The sequence below is a fragment of the Scomber japonicus genome, chromosome 18, assembly GCF_027409825.1.
Source record: "Scomber japonicus isolate fScoJap1 chromosome 18, fScoJap1.pri, whole genome shotgun sequence".
Lineage (NCBI taxonomy): Eukaryota > Metazoa > Chordata > Actinopteri > Scombriformes > Scombridae > Scomber > Scomber japonicus.
Genome location: NC_070595.1, coordinates 10,520,596 through 10,531,208, shown reverse-complemented (window position 1 = coordinate 10,531,208; position 10,613 = coordinate 10,520,596). Strand labels below are relative to the sequence as shown.

Below are 10,613 nucleotides of genomic sequence, written 5' to 3'. Positions count from 1 at the left end.
TGCAGTGTGTGGAATTCCATGACATCTAGTGGGATGGACTTTGCAGAATTGGAATAAAATCTTCATAAGTATGTTTGATTTAGTGTTTAGTCCCATGAAAATAAGATTGTTTTGTTTTTGTCCTTTATATCTACATATGGAGTAGGTCCTCTTCCACAGAGGCCGCCATGTTGTAAAGCCATTTTTCTACAGTAGCCCTGAAAGGACAAACCAAACACTGGCTTTGGAGAGGGCCTTTTGTGTTTTTTGGCAAGTGTTGCAGCCACTGTAGGTTCACCACTAAATCCTACACACTGGTCCTTTAAATCCATCATGCGGTCAGAAATATGACTCTAAATAAACGCTAATATTTATGGTGTTATCTGCTGGATGTGTAAATAAGCAATTGTTTGGTAAGAAGTTTGTCATATCAACTTGAAAGTGGATTTGTTTCTATCTTGTGTTTTCAGCTTATTTCTTCTGCTCCAAAGTGGCCTAAAAATCAGTTATTGCAGATTAAAGAAGCAGTTCAATAGCTGTAGGATTTTTTTCTTTAAATTATATTCACTTTCAAGGTCATTGGTCTTTTAAAGCTTTCAATTTATTCATCTAAGTAAAGGTTTAATATGATATTATCCAAGACTTAAGAATAAATCTTCAGTATAATATGTATAGTTTCAGGTTCACCTAAATGTACAGTCTGCTTAAAGAGAAATACTGGGGGGGGGACTGAGCAGTAGAATGGGCTTGAGAAGAGAAGAGAAGAGAAGAGAAGAGAAGAGAAGAGAAGAGAAGAGAAGAGAAGAGAAGAGAAGAGAAGAGAAGAGAAACATTTGGGCCGACACGCAGTAAAGTGAGCTGAATCATCATCATCTTCAACAAAGACTAAACCTGGTAAAGATTCATCCATGTTCAACACACAGTATTCATGTATCCACCTACATAACCGTACACACACATACATTACTCGTACTCTACCCTATTTACAAAAAATAACCAAATTAGGGAGACGTTAATTAGTCTATTGTGTGTGTGTGTGTGTGTGTGTGTGTGTGTGTGTGTGTGTGTGTGTGTGTGCGCACGCTTAGTGAGGTAGAGAGAAGGAGAGGAAAAAAAAGTGGGGTGGGTGTTGGACATCTAACGTCATTAGAGCAAAGCAGGAGAATCAGTCTAATAAAGGAAAGAGGTTGCTGCTTGGTCTTGGATGAAGGCCAAAACCACTACTAGACACTAATTTACTGTGTGTGTGTGTGTGTGTGTGTGTGTGTGTGTGTGTGTGTGTGTGTGTGTGTGTGTGTGTGTGTGTGTGTGTGTGTGTGTGTGTTAGAGAGACATAGAGAGGTGTATTGATCTACGGGCGAGTGGAGAAGAGCCCTGAACCGACACAAACACCAGCCTGAATAAGACCTTAACTATATCTTGGGGTACATTATGTATAGCAGTGCTGCTGGCTGTGGTGTGGTTCATTGATCGGCTACTTTCTCTTGAAAAATGATTCGTTTGATAGAGTGTCAGGAGACCTTGAGAAATACAACAGTGGAGCAAACCCTTCAGGTCACTATTTCAAAATACATAAGATCTGACACTGTGAGAGAGAGGTTTAACATAGGGGCTTAACAAAAAAACCGAGGTATCAGAACATGATATATTTCCTTTCATATACTACCCAACACTATATATCATAGTTACATATATTCATGTCATTCATTTTTAAATAACAGATTTAATATAGAGAGTAATGTTTGTATCTACTGTGACTTTTGTTTCTTTCTATGGATTTTCTTTCGAAGATCTTCATTAAAAACATATGGAGGCAAATATTTATGGTAAATTCCAGTTTAAGTCTAAGAAATCATATTATATTAATGTATAAATGTGAACCCAGTTGTTTTGAACCAGTAAATCTATTATTAAATGTCTTTTGCTTGCACAAAAATACAAAAAGCAAATTATGGCAAATTATATTAAGGCATTCAAAAACGTAATTTATATACATACTGTATGTATAAATTCGGCTGTTCTACTGTCTGGAGAGCTCACACAAAACTTCTGTAAGGTTTATATAAAGCAGTGTTTATTCTAGCAACAAATCATCCACAAACCTTTTCAAATATATCCTGTTTAACTTTAATATGTAACCTTTTCTAATGGAAGACTTAATAGTGTCTGCCTAGCCAATTTATTTCATACTTGGTCTTTTAGTCTTTTTATGTGCGAGTCATCTGGAATAAAAGCACATTTTCTATTATGTTCCCTTTTCATAAAATTGTGTTCTTCTGAATACAACCCTAAAATAGAAAACTTGATGGAATGATGTTAGAAATAATCTCCTCCATTGTATTTCTCACCTCATCATTAAATTTGACTGCAGTAGTACATGTTCGCATTAATCAGTTATACTTATTTGTGAACAAAAAAGCAGGATCACACTTACTGTAGCTTGCCAGTCACAGTTCAGTTACACAAGAGAGTGATAAGGAAACTTCTTCTTCTGCTTTCTCCAGTTTTTTGTTGAACACAAACAATACAGCACCTTAATGGACAATCTAAAAAAAATGCAAAGCTAAGAGCAAGTATACAGTTACTGTTTTATATGCTAATGTTGTACAGAAGACACTTTGGGCTACATGTGAATTTAAAGTCAGTAAAAATAAAAAATGTTCTCGGGGGGGGGGGGGAGAGAAAAGAACAAGAAAATACAGTTCAGTAGGAGGTAACATAGCTACCAACTAGTTGAATTATTAATATGAAAAATATTTGCACATTCATTCATTAGTCGTTGCTTTGTTTTGTGTAAAAACGTGACGCTTTAAATCCTCCAGCTCTGTTTCATTTCTTCTGCTGCCCTCCAGCGGACATATATAGAAACTACATTTCCTCCCATAATGCACTTCGTCCTTTCATTCCCATCATTCCCTTCAGCGAGCGAGGACCGTCTGCAGCAGTCAAGATGGCGGATAGACCAGGTAACATAGCGTGTCCTCTGCTGAAATAATGCCATTATTCCTTCATTTTGTGCTTTTTCGTTTGTTTATACGTGAACATTTTCACAGACTGAGTGTGTTTTTGTGTCGTTTATGAATTTAATGAGTCTGTAGGAGGTGTTTGTGTGGCTGAAGGCCGCAGTCAATCCTTTGAGTCACGTCAAGGACTTTGCGTGTCATTGTCAGATTATCTGTCAGAACTCGTCTTCAAGCCGCTTTTTTGACATTTAACTGTGACCAGAAACTTAACATTTGACTTGTAGTTTTGATAAAGCTGTCATAATGATGTCGTTTATGCATGTTTTAATTTATGTAACACGGTCTTGTGGCTGTAGCTTGCACGGTAGCTGCAAACACAGCCCGCAAACGTTTGATAGTTCGTCGTTTGTAATCTTAAAACAAGATAAAACCGTAGAATCAAACCACGATAAACTATGCTTTACTTTGCAATGAGTTAATAATGCACCATTCATTGTTTCAACATAGCTACTCACCTCTGGTAAAGAGAGAGGACTCCAGAGGTGGAAATTGACAAGTTGACCTCTTTAGGACATGTTTTGAGACATATAACAATACTTTGTTGGGGATAATGATAGTTTTATATAGTTTTTCAACTCAGAAAAGCTTAATCACCTTGTTAAAACATTTTAAAATTACATTTACTCTCTTCCCTCATTGTAAAAGCTATAATCTGTGAATATACAAGATTTTTCACTTTAACTTTAACTATAACTATTATTTCTCAGTTATGCTTCCTCGAGGTTGAAAGTGTCCACCTCATACTTGTGTAAATGACATATTGGAGCATGATGTGATGTCTCAGATTATGCTAGTACAGTATGTACATATGTTAAACTGAGATGCAAGGTGGTCACAGAGTAGCTTTCCTCCTTGACCAGATGAATATGAGGGCAAACTCTTTAAAGTGAAGGTCAAACATCCAACTGAAGGAACAAGAAGCAGACATATGTTTGATATGAGGGGGACGTCAGTATGGAAACATCAAAAATACTAATGATTAAAGGATGTGCAGTGTTTAAACAATGTTCTCCAATAACAGCGATCTATAAAATCAAGAGTCGCACATAATCCTGATTCTGTTTTCAATCAGAATATTGTACAACAGCTTCAGATATGACAACCTTTTAGCTTTTCTTTATGTCAAAATTGTTACAAAAGAATTACTTGGTTTGTGTTCAGGTCTTTAAGCAACACATAATCACACTCTTCTAACTTGTGGAGAAAATGTTACTTATTGAAAAAATAACCAACACATTTATAATTAAGTGTTGTAGTGGTAGAGGTAATACATTATGTACTTCCATACTGAAGTGAATGCAGGAGTTTTACAGCTGAAACACTGTTTGACATTCATGTTTTCTTCAGTTTAAGTCATCCACTCGCTGTTCATGAACATATGCTAAATACGACAAAGTGAAAAAAAAGCACTCGTGGCCTTCAAGTAACTACAGCAGGTTTTTTTCTCAGTATGGATCATGTGTAATCTGACTGTTGTTGCCTTCTCCATCTATGACTAGTTCCCGTGATTGAGAAGCGTCTGATGGATGTGAAACTGGGCGAGCTGGGAACCTGGCTCGGAGGTCGGGACTTCACCCCCAATGGCATCATCGCAGCCGTCCGCAGGGGTGAGGAAACCTGTTCTGTCTAAAATTGTGATGCGGATCAATAGAAAGCTTTTTGCCTCTTTTTACAATTAGAGGAAAACATTAGGGGGTGTCTCATATCTTTTTTTTTGGAAGCAGTCACCATCAACATGTTTGAGCATGTTAATTTATGACATACGATTTAAAATGTTGATAAAGTTAGAAAGTGTATAGATTTGGACTGATTTTTGTTCAGTTACACTACACCCTGTCATCATAGTGTTGGTTTATGCTGTTTTTGTTGCCTCCTTCTCTTCCAGGCCACGACAGATACTACAACAAGTACATTAACGTGAAGAAGGGAGGCATCGGTGGTGTAGCTATGCTGCTGGTTGGTTACGTATCCCTCAGCTACCTGTGGGAATACGACCACATCAGTAAGAAATCCCTTCTTTCTGTTTACCCTTTCTTATAAAGTTGTCAATTCTTAATGAGGAATATCTCAAATAGATGACAGATGAGAAAAGAAAATGACTTTTAACATCCTTGTCTTTGTCTCTTCCAGAGCACGATCGCTCGAGGAAGTACCACTGAGCTTCTTCAGCAGCCATCAGACCTTCAGGGATGAAGATTCCCCTGCTTTCTATTCTCAGCCCTGTGTGTAGATATGTGACTGTTCTGACCAATAAACAATATAAAGATTTACTGTTGGGTATCATGCTTTGAGTGTATGACAAATGTGGCATCAATCATTCCATGAATACAATTAACTATCAGGAGTGCAGTTACACTTTATAAACAGTGGTCACTTCATTATTGTAACATTGAAAATAAAGTATAACAGGTGAATCTGTAACAAACATTTATTTGTACACACTGCACAGATTGTGGGACTATGTTCAGACTGCATCCACTGTCAACAAAACAATGAAGAGTAATCCTGAGCTACAACTGGAGCTTAACTGCTTCACCCTCCACATATCCTTTAAGTTAAAATGGGTGTATTTGGATTTAACAGTACATGGCTTCCACACACACACAACTGGAGAATAATGAACTATTTTGAGAATTTAAAATGTTTACCACAAATCTGTAGTCGAGGATGAAAAGTCTGATGCAGGTGTACAGAGTTCCATTCAGCACAAACCATTCAGTGATTAATTGCAACTACTATAAACAGCAATTTACATTGACTGGCATTTATCACATTTTCTGTGGTTTATTCCATCGACACCGCCTGGTTTATTCAAAGTAGCAGAACAAGATAAAGTAGCTTGGTATCACAGATTAAGTCACATGACTCAAGGAAACAGGAGTATATGCTGTAAAAAGCAGCCACCTGTTGTGTTTCCATGGCTGCCTACTGTTTTTCATAGTCAGTGGTATATACAGTACAAACATAGAAAACTTCAGACAAACCCAAAAGGCAGCTCGTCCAATCACAGCCACGCAGATGGTGACCTCAAGTGCCTTTTTCTTTTTTTCTCACTTTCATGTATCTACATGTTGCGAAATATAGAAAAAGTAGTTATCTTTATCTCCCCTCCTGCCTGTGTGTATGAAGTGATACACATGAGCAGCAGTTAAAGTCTTTTAGGTAGAACTTGAGCCTGTGGAGCAGAGGGCCTTCCTCTTCCTCTTCCTCTCCCTCTCATCTGCTCTGCTCTGCTCGCATCAGGCAGGCGAGCTGCAGCACTGTGGTGTAAGGAGGTGGAGGCTGAAGGTTACTGTCCGCTCAGGAAGGCCAGGTGACCTTTGGTGCATTTGTTGGCATAGTGACCCTTCTCTCCACACTACAGACACAAAATGAAAAGATGAACGGCTTGTTATTAGAAGCAAAAGATAGATGGAGATGACACCTACAAGACTGTGTGTGTATATTAAGTAGTAATACACATCACTAAACCAAGAAAAGGAGGAAATCGAACAATTCAGTGTATATTACGTTCATTTTGAGTGCCATGACACGTGATTCCATGTGTTTACATTTACACACGACAATCTAGGAACATCAAAATATTGAGCCCTTTGATGTTCAGTTGTACACCTGACTGTGTTCAGCAGATGGGAAAAAAACTGCTGACAGTGCACCGTTAAGATCACTGGAGCCTGTCTTATTATTTAAGTCTGGTGTGTACAAACAGATTTACAGCAGCAGGTGAACATGCAGGTGAATCACCTTGTAGCAGGTGACCTGGTCCAGCGGTCGAGGCCCTCTGTTGGAAGCCATGTTATTTTGCTGCATGCCCGTATTCATCATGTTGTTTTGCGGCCGCTGACCTGGACTGGAGTTGGTCAGCTGGATTAGAGAGAGCGAGGAGCGTCCGATGGTGGGCACCGGCTGCAGGAGGAGAGAGGGAGGGAGAGGGAGAGGGAGAGGGAGAGGGAGGGGGAGAGAGAGAGAGAGAGAGAGAGAGAGAGAGAGAGAGAGAGAGAGAGAGAGAGATTTTTTTTAAACATGTAGAAGTACACCTGCAGTCTAAAAGAATAAAAGTCTCACAGCCCTATAATCAAAATGTTGAAATGAAAAAGTCCACTGAAGTTTCCTGACATAAAGCTTGTAACGTCTTACCTTTGTCTGGTTCTGGGCTTGTTGTGGTAGAGGAGGCTGTTCAGAAGCACCCATGGGTAACTCAAAACGAGGACTGTGGAAGAACATATCACTGTTAAATCTATACAACTGCAGGGTGATGTCACCACTCACTGTCATTTCCATCGCTGCATCTATCTTTTCTATAAAGATTATTTTACTACTGTAGATGACATTTCATCCCATAAATACTGCAGAGAGATGTATCCCAAATTAGAAAACCTAATGCTGACACAAGTATTTTTTACTGTTTAAACTTGCACATTTCTATTATCTGGAAATCAAATAAAAAAGGGAACATACTGCATAAATTTACAGGATTTTCCTTCTGGACAGAAGCCCACCAGGTAATTGACACAGATCACCCTTCTTGTGTGTCTGTGCCTGCAGTCGGGACCTGAGACAGGAAGTCAGGGACAGAAATGTAAGAATAACACAGATGGACAATAGTAAATGGAGCTTTATTTTCTGTGTATGAACAGCACATTTAAGGGGTGTTAATATCATTACTGTTGCAGAGTTCATGTCCACTACACAGCAGGACTTACCGTGTTTGCAGAAGCCTCGGTCGTACCAGGGACAGTCTTTGATCTTTGACTCTGGATCGATGTGCAGGAACGGACATTCCTTGTTGCTGCACTCACCTGCGAGGGTTAACGTACAAATTAAAAACAGCGATACAACCACTGAGCTCGTCTGTGTGATTTGTGTGCGACATCAAGTCAACCAACCAAACTTAGAGTAGAAGTAGCATTCAGGCATCTTGGTCATGTCGTACTCGTGGAGAAACTCGCACTGGTCTCCCTTCTTACACAGTCCTCTGAGCCAATGCTTACACACCACCGTCTTCTCTCCGCTGATGTGACGGAACGGACACATCCCGCCTGCGAGTGGAAACAAAGATACAACACAAGAGAGCTAAGTCGTCTGTATTTACCCACCAGCATCTCCATCATGCATCTATTAAGATGGAAGATGCACAAATACATAATAGTACCAAGCACATGTGGTTTAGATTCATTAAGAACTATGTATCATGTTGTTATCAGTGGGAATATTCATGTGCATCACGATCTGAAAAATTCACTAACCACTTAAAGGGAAAGTCCGCTTTAACACATAAGCAAACTGTTACTTGTATTTACGAGGTTAGGAGAAAATAATCTGGATGATGTCACCAGGCTTGACTGAATACAAAATAGAAAGCCTGTTCATTTTGTTAATTTCTACTTATCAGAGATCAATGCTCTCCTGTTGCCATAGTGGGGTTGTATTGATTGGTATTCAGTTGTAATCTAAAGCAGTCACTTTATGCTGCTTGTTACACAATAGAAGTTTTTCACTGATATCTTACAGTTTAAGATATTGGGAATTTCTGACAGCGAACGTTGGAAAAAATGGCTGCAAAGTTGTCACCAATGGCAATGATTAATAGTTGTAAATAAATCAAATTCAATATTAAAACTATACTATATTAATTCACACTTTTTATTACCTCTGTGGATCACATAAAAATTGTTTTTTTTAACAAGGATATGAGTATCTAAAACACTGAGAATACAACTGGAGGTTTTTCCTGTTCCTCTCATTCTGCACATTACTTGCATATATAATGAATGGATTTTTTTTTTTAAATCAGTCCTGATTCTAGAGATTTAAAAATGTCTGTCCAGTGTATGTATGATGTGCTTCATGTGTGACAGTAGTGGAAGTGCCAAAGAATGAGCCTGAGTGCAGAGCTGCTGAAATGTTGTCATGTAGTGTTTGTTTTTTCTTTTTTTTTTTTTTACCTTTTATACACGCTGCTCTCATGAAGAACTCACACACAGCAGAGCCGGACTCTGTGGGGACAGAAACGGGTTTGGATCACACAAACGCGGACAAAGACACAAACTTTCACCTGTAACTCTGATCACAGTCTCTACACAGCTACAGCGGCTAATAAGAACCAGCTAGCATCCGAGCACTTACTGTCCATGCCGGGGAAAGGTAGCGGCTGCGCCCCCAGCTGCTGCTCCACAGCGATCTCAAGATCAAACTTGATGTGATCCACGGTGGCCAGTAAATCCTGCATGTTTGCTTTTAGTCTGTCGCGCTCCCTTCAGGTAAATGCCACTTTCAGTTAGTTAGCTCGGAGTTGAGCCTGTTAGTAATGTTGCTAACGGAGCTAGCTGTTAGCCGGGGCTAACCGACGAGCTGAAGACAATCAGCGAGCTCCACGGTGTAGAAAACACCAGGAGCTGCTGCGATTTGTGACTTTACCGGAGCTTTTCAGTACAATATTTGCTCTATAAGTTGTTTATTTGTCACAGGGCTCCTTAATAGTGGATGGGAGGCGCGCAGGTTGACCTCTGACCTGACGGTGGTTGCAAACAGCGTTTAGCGCATTACTGCCACCGTCTGGATTGGAGTGTAAATAACACACGTACAATATTACATTATTTCTCCAATTCATTCCAGTGTTTTCGAAAAATCTGAAAAAAGCACTATACCCTACATCACCTGAACTTTTTTGTATATTTTTTTGTAATATCTAGTGTCATGTGATTCCTTAAAAAAAAAAAGAAGCTATTTAGACTTACTTGCTAACATTTCACAATGGGCTTGTGTCATAAGAAAGTGAGTAAAGACATAATACAACCACAAAACAATTCAAATAAAACCCTATATAAACACACACACACACATACACACACACACACACTAGAGGTTTAGTTATTCAGGTAAAAAATTGTGTTTGCATAAATTAATAGTTTTGGTTAATTTTTGATTACAGGTTTTTAGATTTAGTCATGTTTGAAAATAATACAAGTTTCGGTCAGTTTGTTTAAAAGACAAATATGATGGTAATGTCTTTAAGAATGACATTTTATGAATGTAGAATTTGGCTACAATAATGAACAGATCAGTGACAAATTGTTCATTGCTGGGAAATTTAGCATTGTTGAATGTATATAACAAATAACAATTCATTTTATTTGAGAGCAACACATTTGTATGGGAGAGTAAATACAGTGTTCCATGTTCTACCATCAAGAACCAGATCTGTTGTCATATGATTCTTCTGGAGTGTAATGTTTTAAGATTCTTTCTTGTTGATATGGAGAATAGTGTTAAAACACATGCTCATAGATCACAGAGTGGTTTGGTATATTTGTGGCACAGTATTGCCTCAATGTTCAGTGCTAGATTGCAGTTTGTAGGATATCTAATTCTTAAGCTTCAAACTTCTGCTTCACTCTTTACCTATGTAATAGGATTCAATTCAATGCCAAGGAGCACTGAAGCTGTTATGGAGGCATGTGGTGGCCCAACACCTTTCTAAGAGTTTATGTGGGTTTTTCCTTTAATTTGTCATCCATCTGTATATGCACACATACATATGGATGGGTTAAGTTTTATTGTTTTGCCCTATAAAAAAAACAAAAAACCCATCCCATTTTAATCTCAGGACAT

General features: G+C 38.6%; 2 protein-coding genes across 2 annotated transcripts; one reads left to right on the top strand and one right to left on the bottom strand.

Moving 5' to 3' along the window:
* The first annotated feature begins 2,865 nt into the window (after window positions 1-2,865).
* atp5mf (ATP synthase membrane subunit f) lies at window positions 2,866-5,272 on the top strand. The gene is made up of 4 exons (XM_053338360.1): window positions 2,866-2,945; window positions 4,502-4,609; window positions 4,888-5,004; window positions 5,133-5,272. Exons 1-4 carry the CDS (start codon window positions 2,930-2,932, stop codon window positions 5,159-5,161), a joined length of 270 nt encoding a protein of 89 aa, XP_053194335.1. The 5' UTR covers window positions 2,866-2,929; the 3' UTR covers window positions 5,162-5,272.
* A 135-nt stretch (window positions 5,273-5,407) lies between these two features.
* Window positions 5,408-9,500, bottom strand: cpsf4 (cleavage and polyadenylation specific factor 4). The gene is made up of 8 exons (XM_053338379.1): window positions 9,129-9,500; window positions 8,948-8,998; window positions 7,889-8,041; window positions 7,706-7,801; window positions 7,461-7,554; window positions 7,140-7,212; window positions 6,747-6,908; window positions 5,408-6,360 (listed from the first exon to the last, which is right to left on the bottom strand). Exons 1-8 carry the CDS (start codon window positions 9,229-9,231, stop codon window positions 6,292-6,294), a joined length of 801 nt encoding a protein of 266 aa, XP_053194354.1. The 5' UTR covers window positions 9,232-9,500; the 3' UTR covers window positions 5,408-6,291.
* Window positions 9,501-10,613: the final 1,113 nt, after the last annotated feature.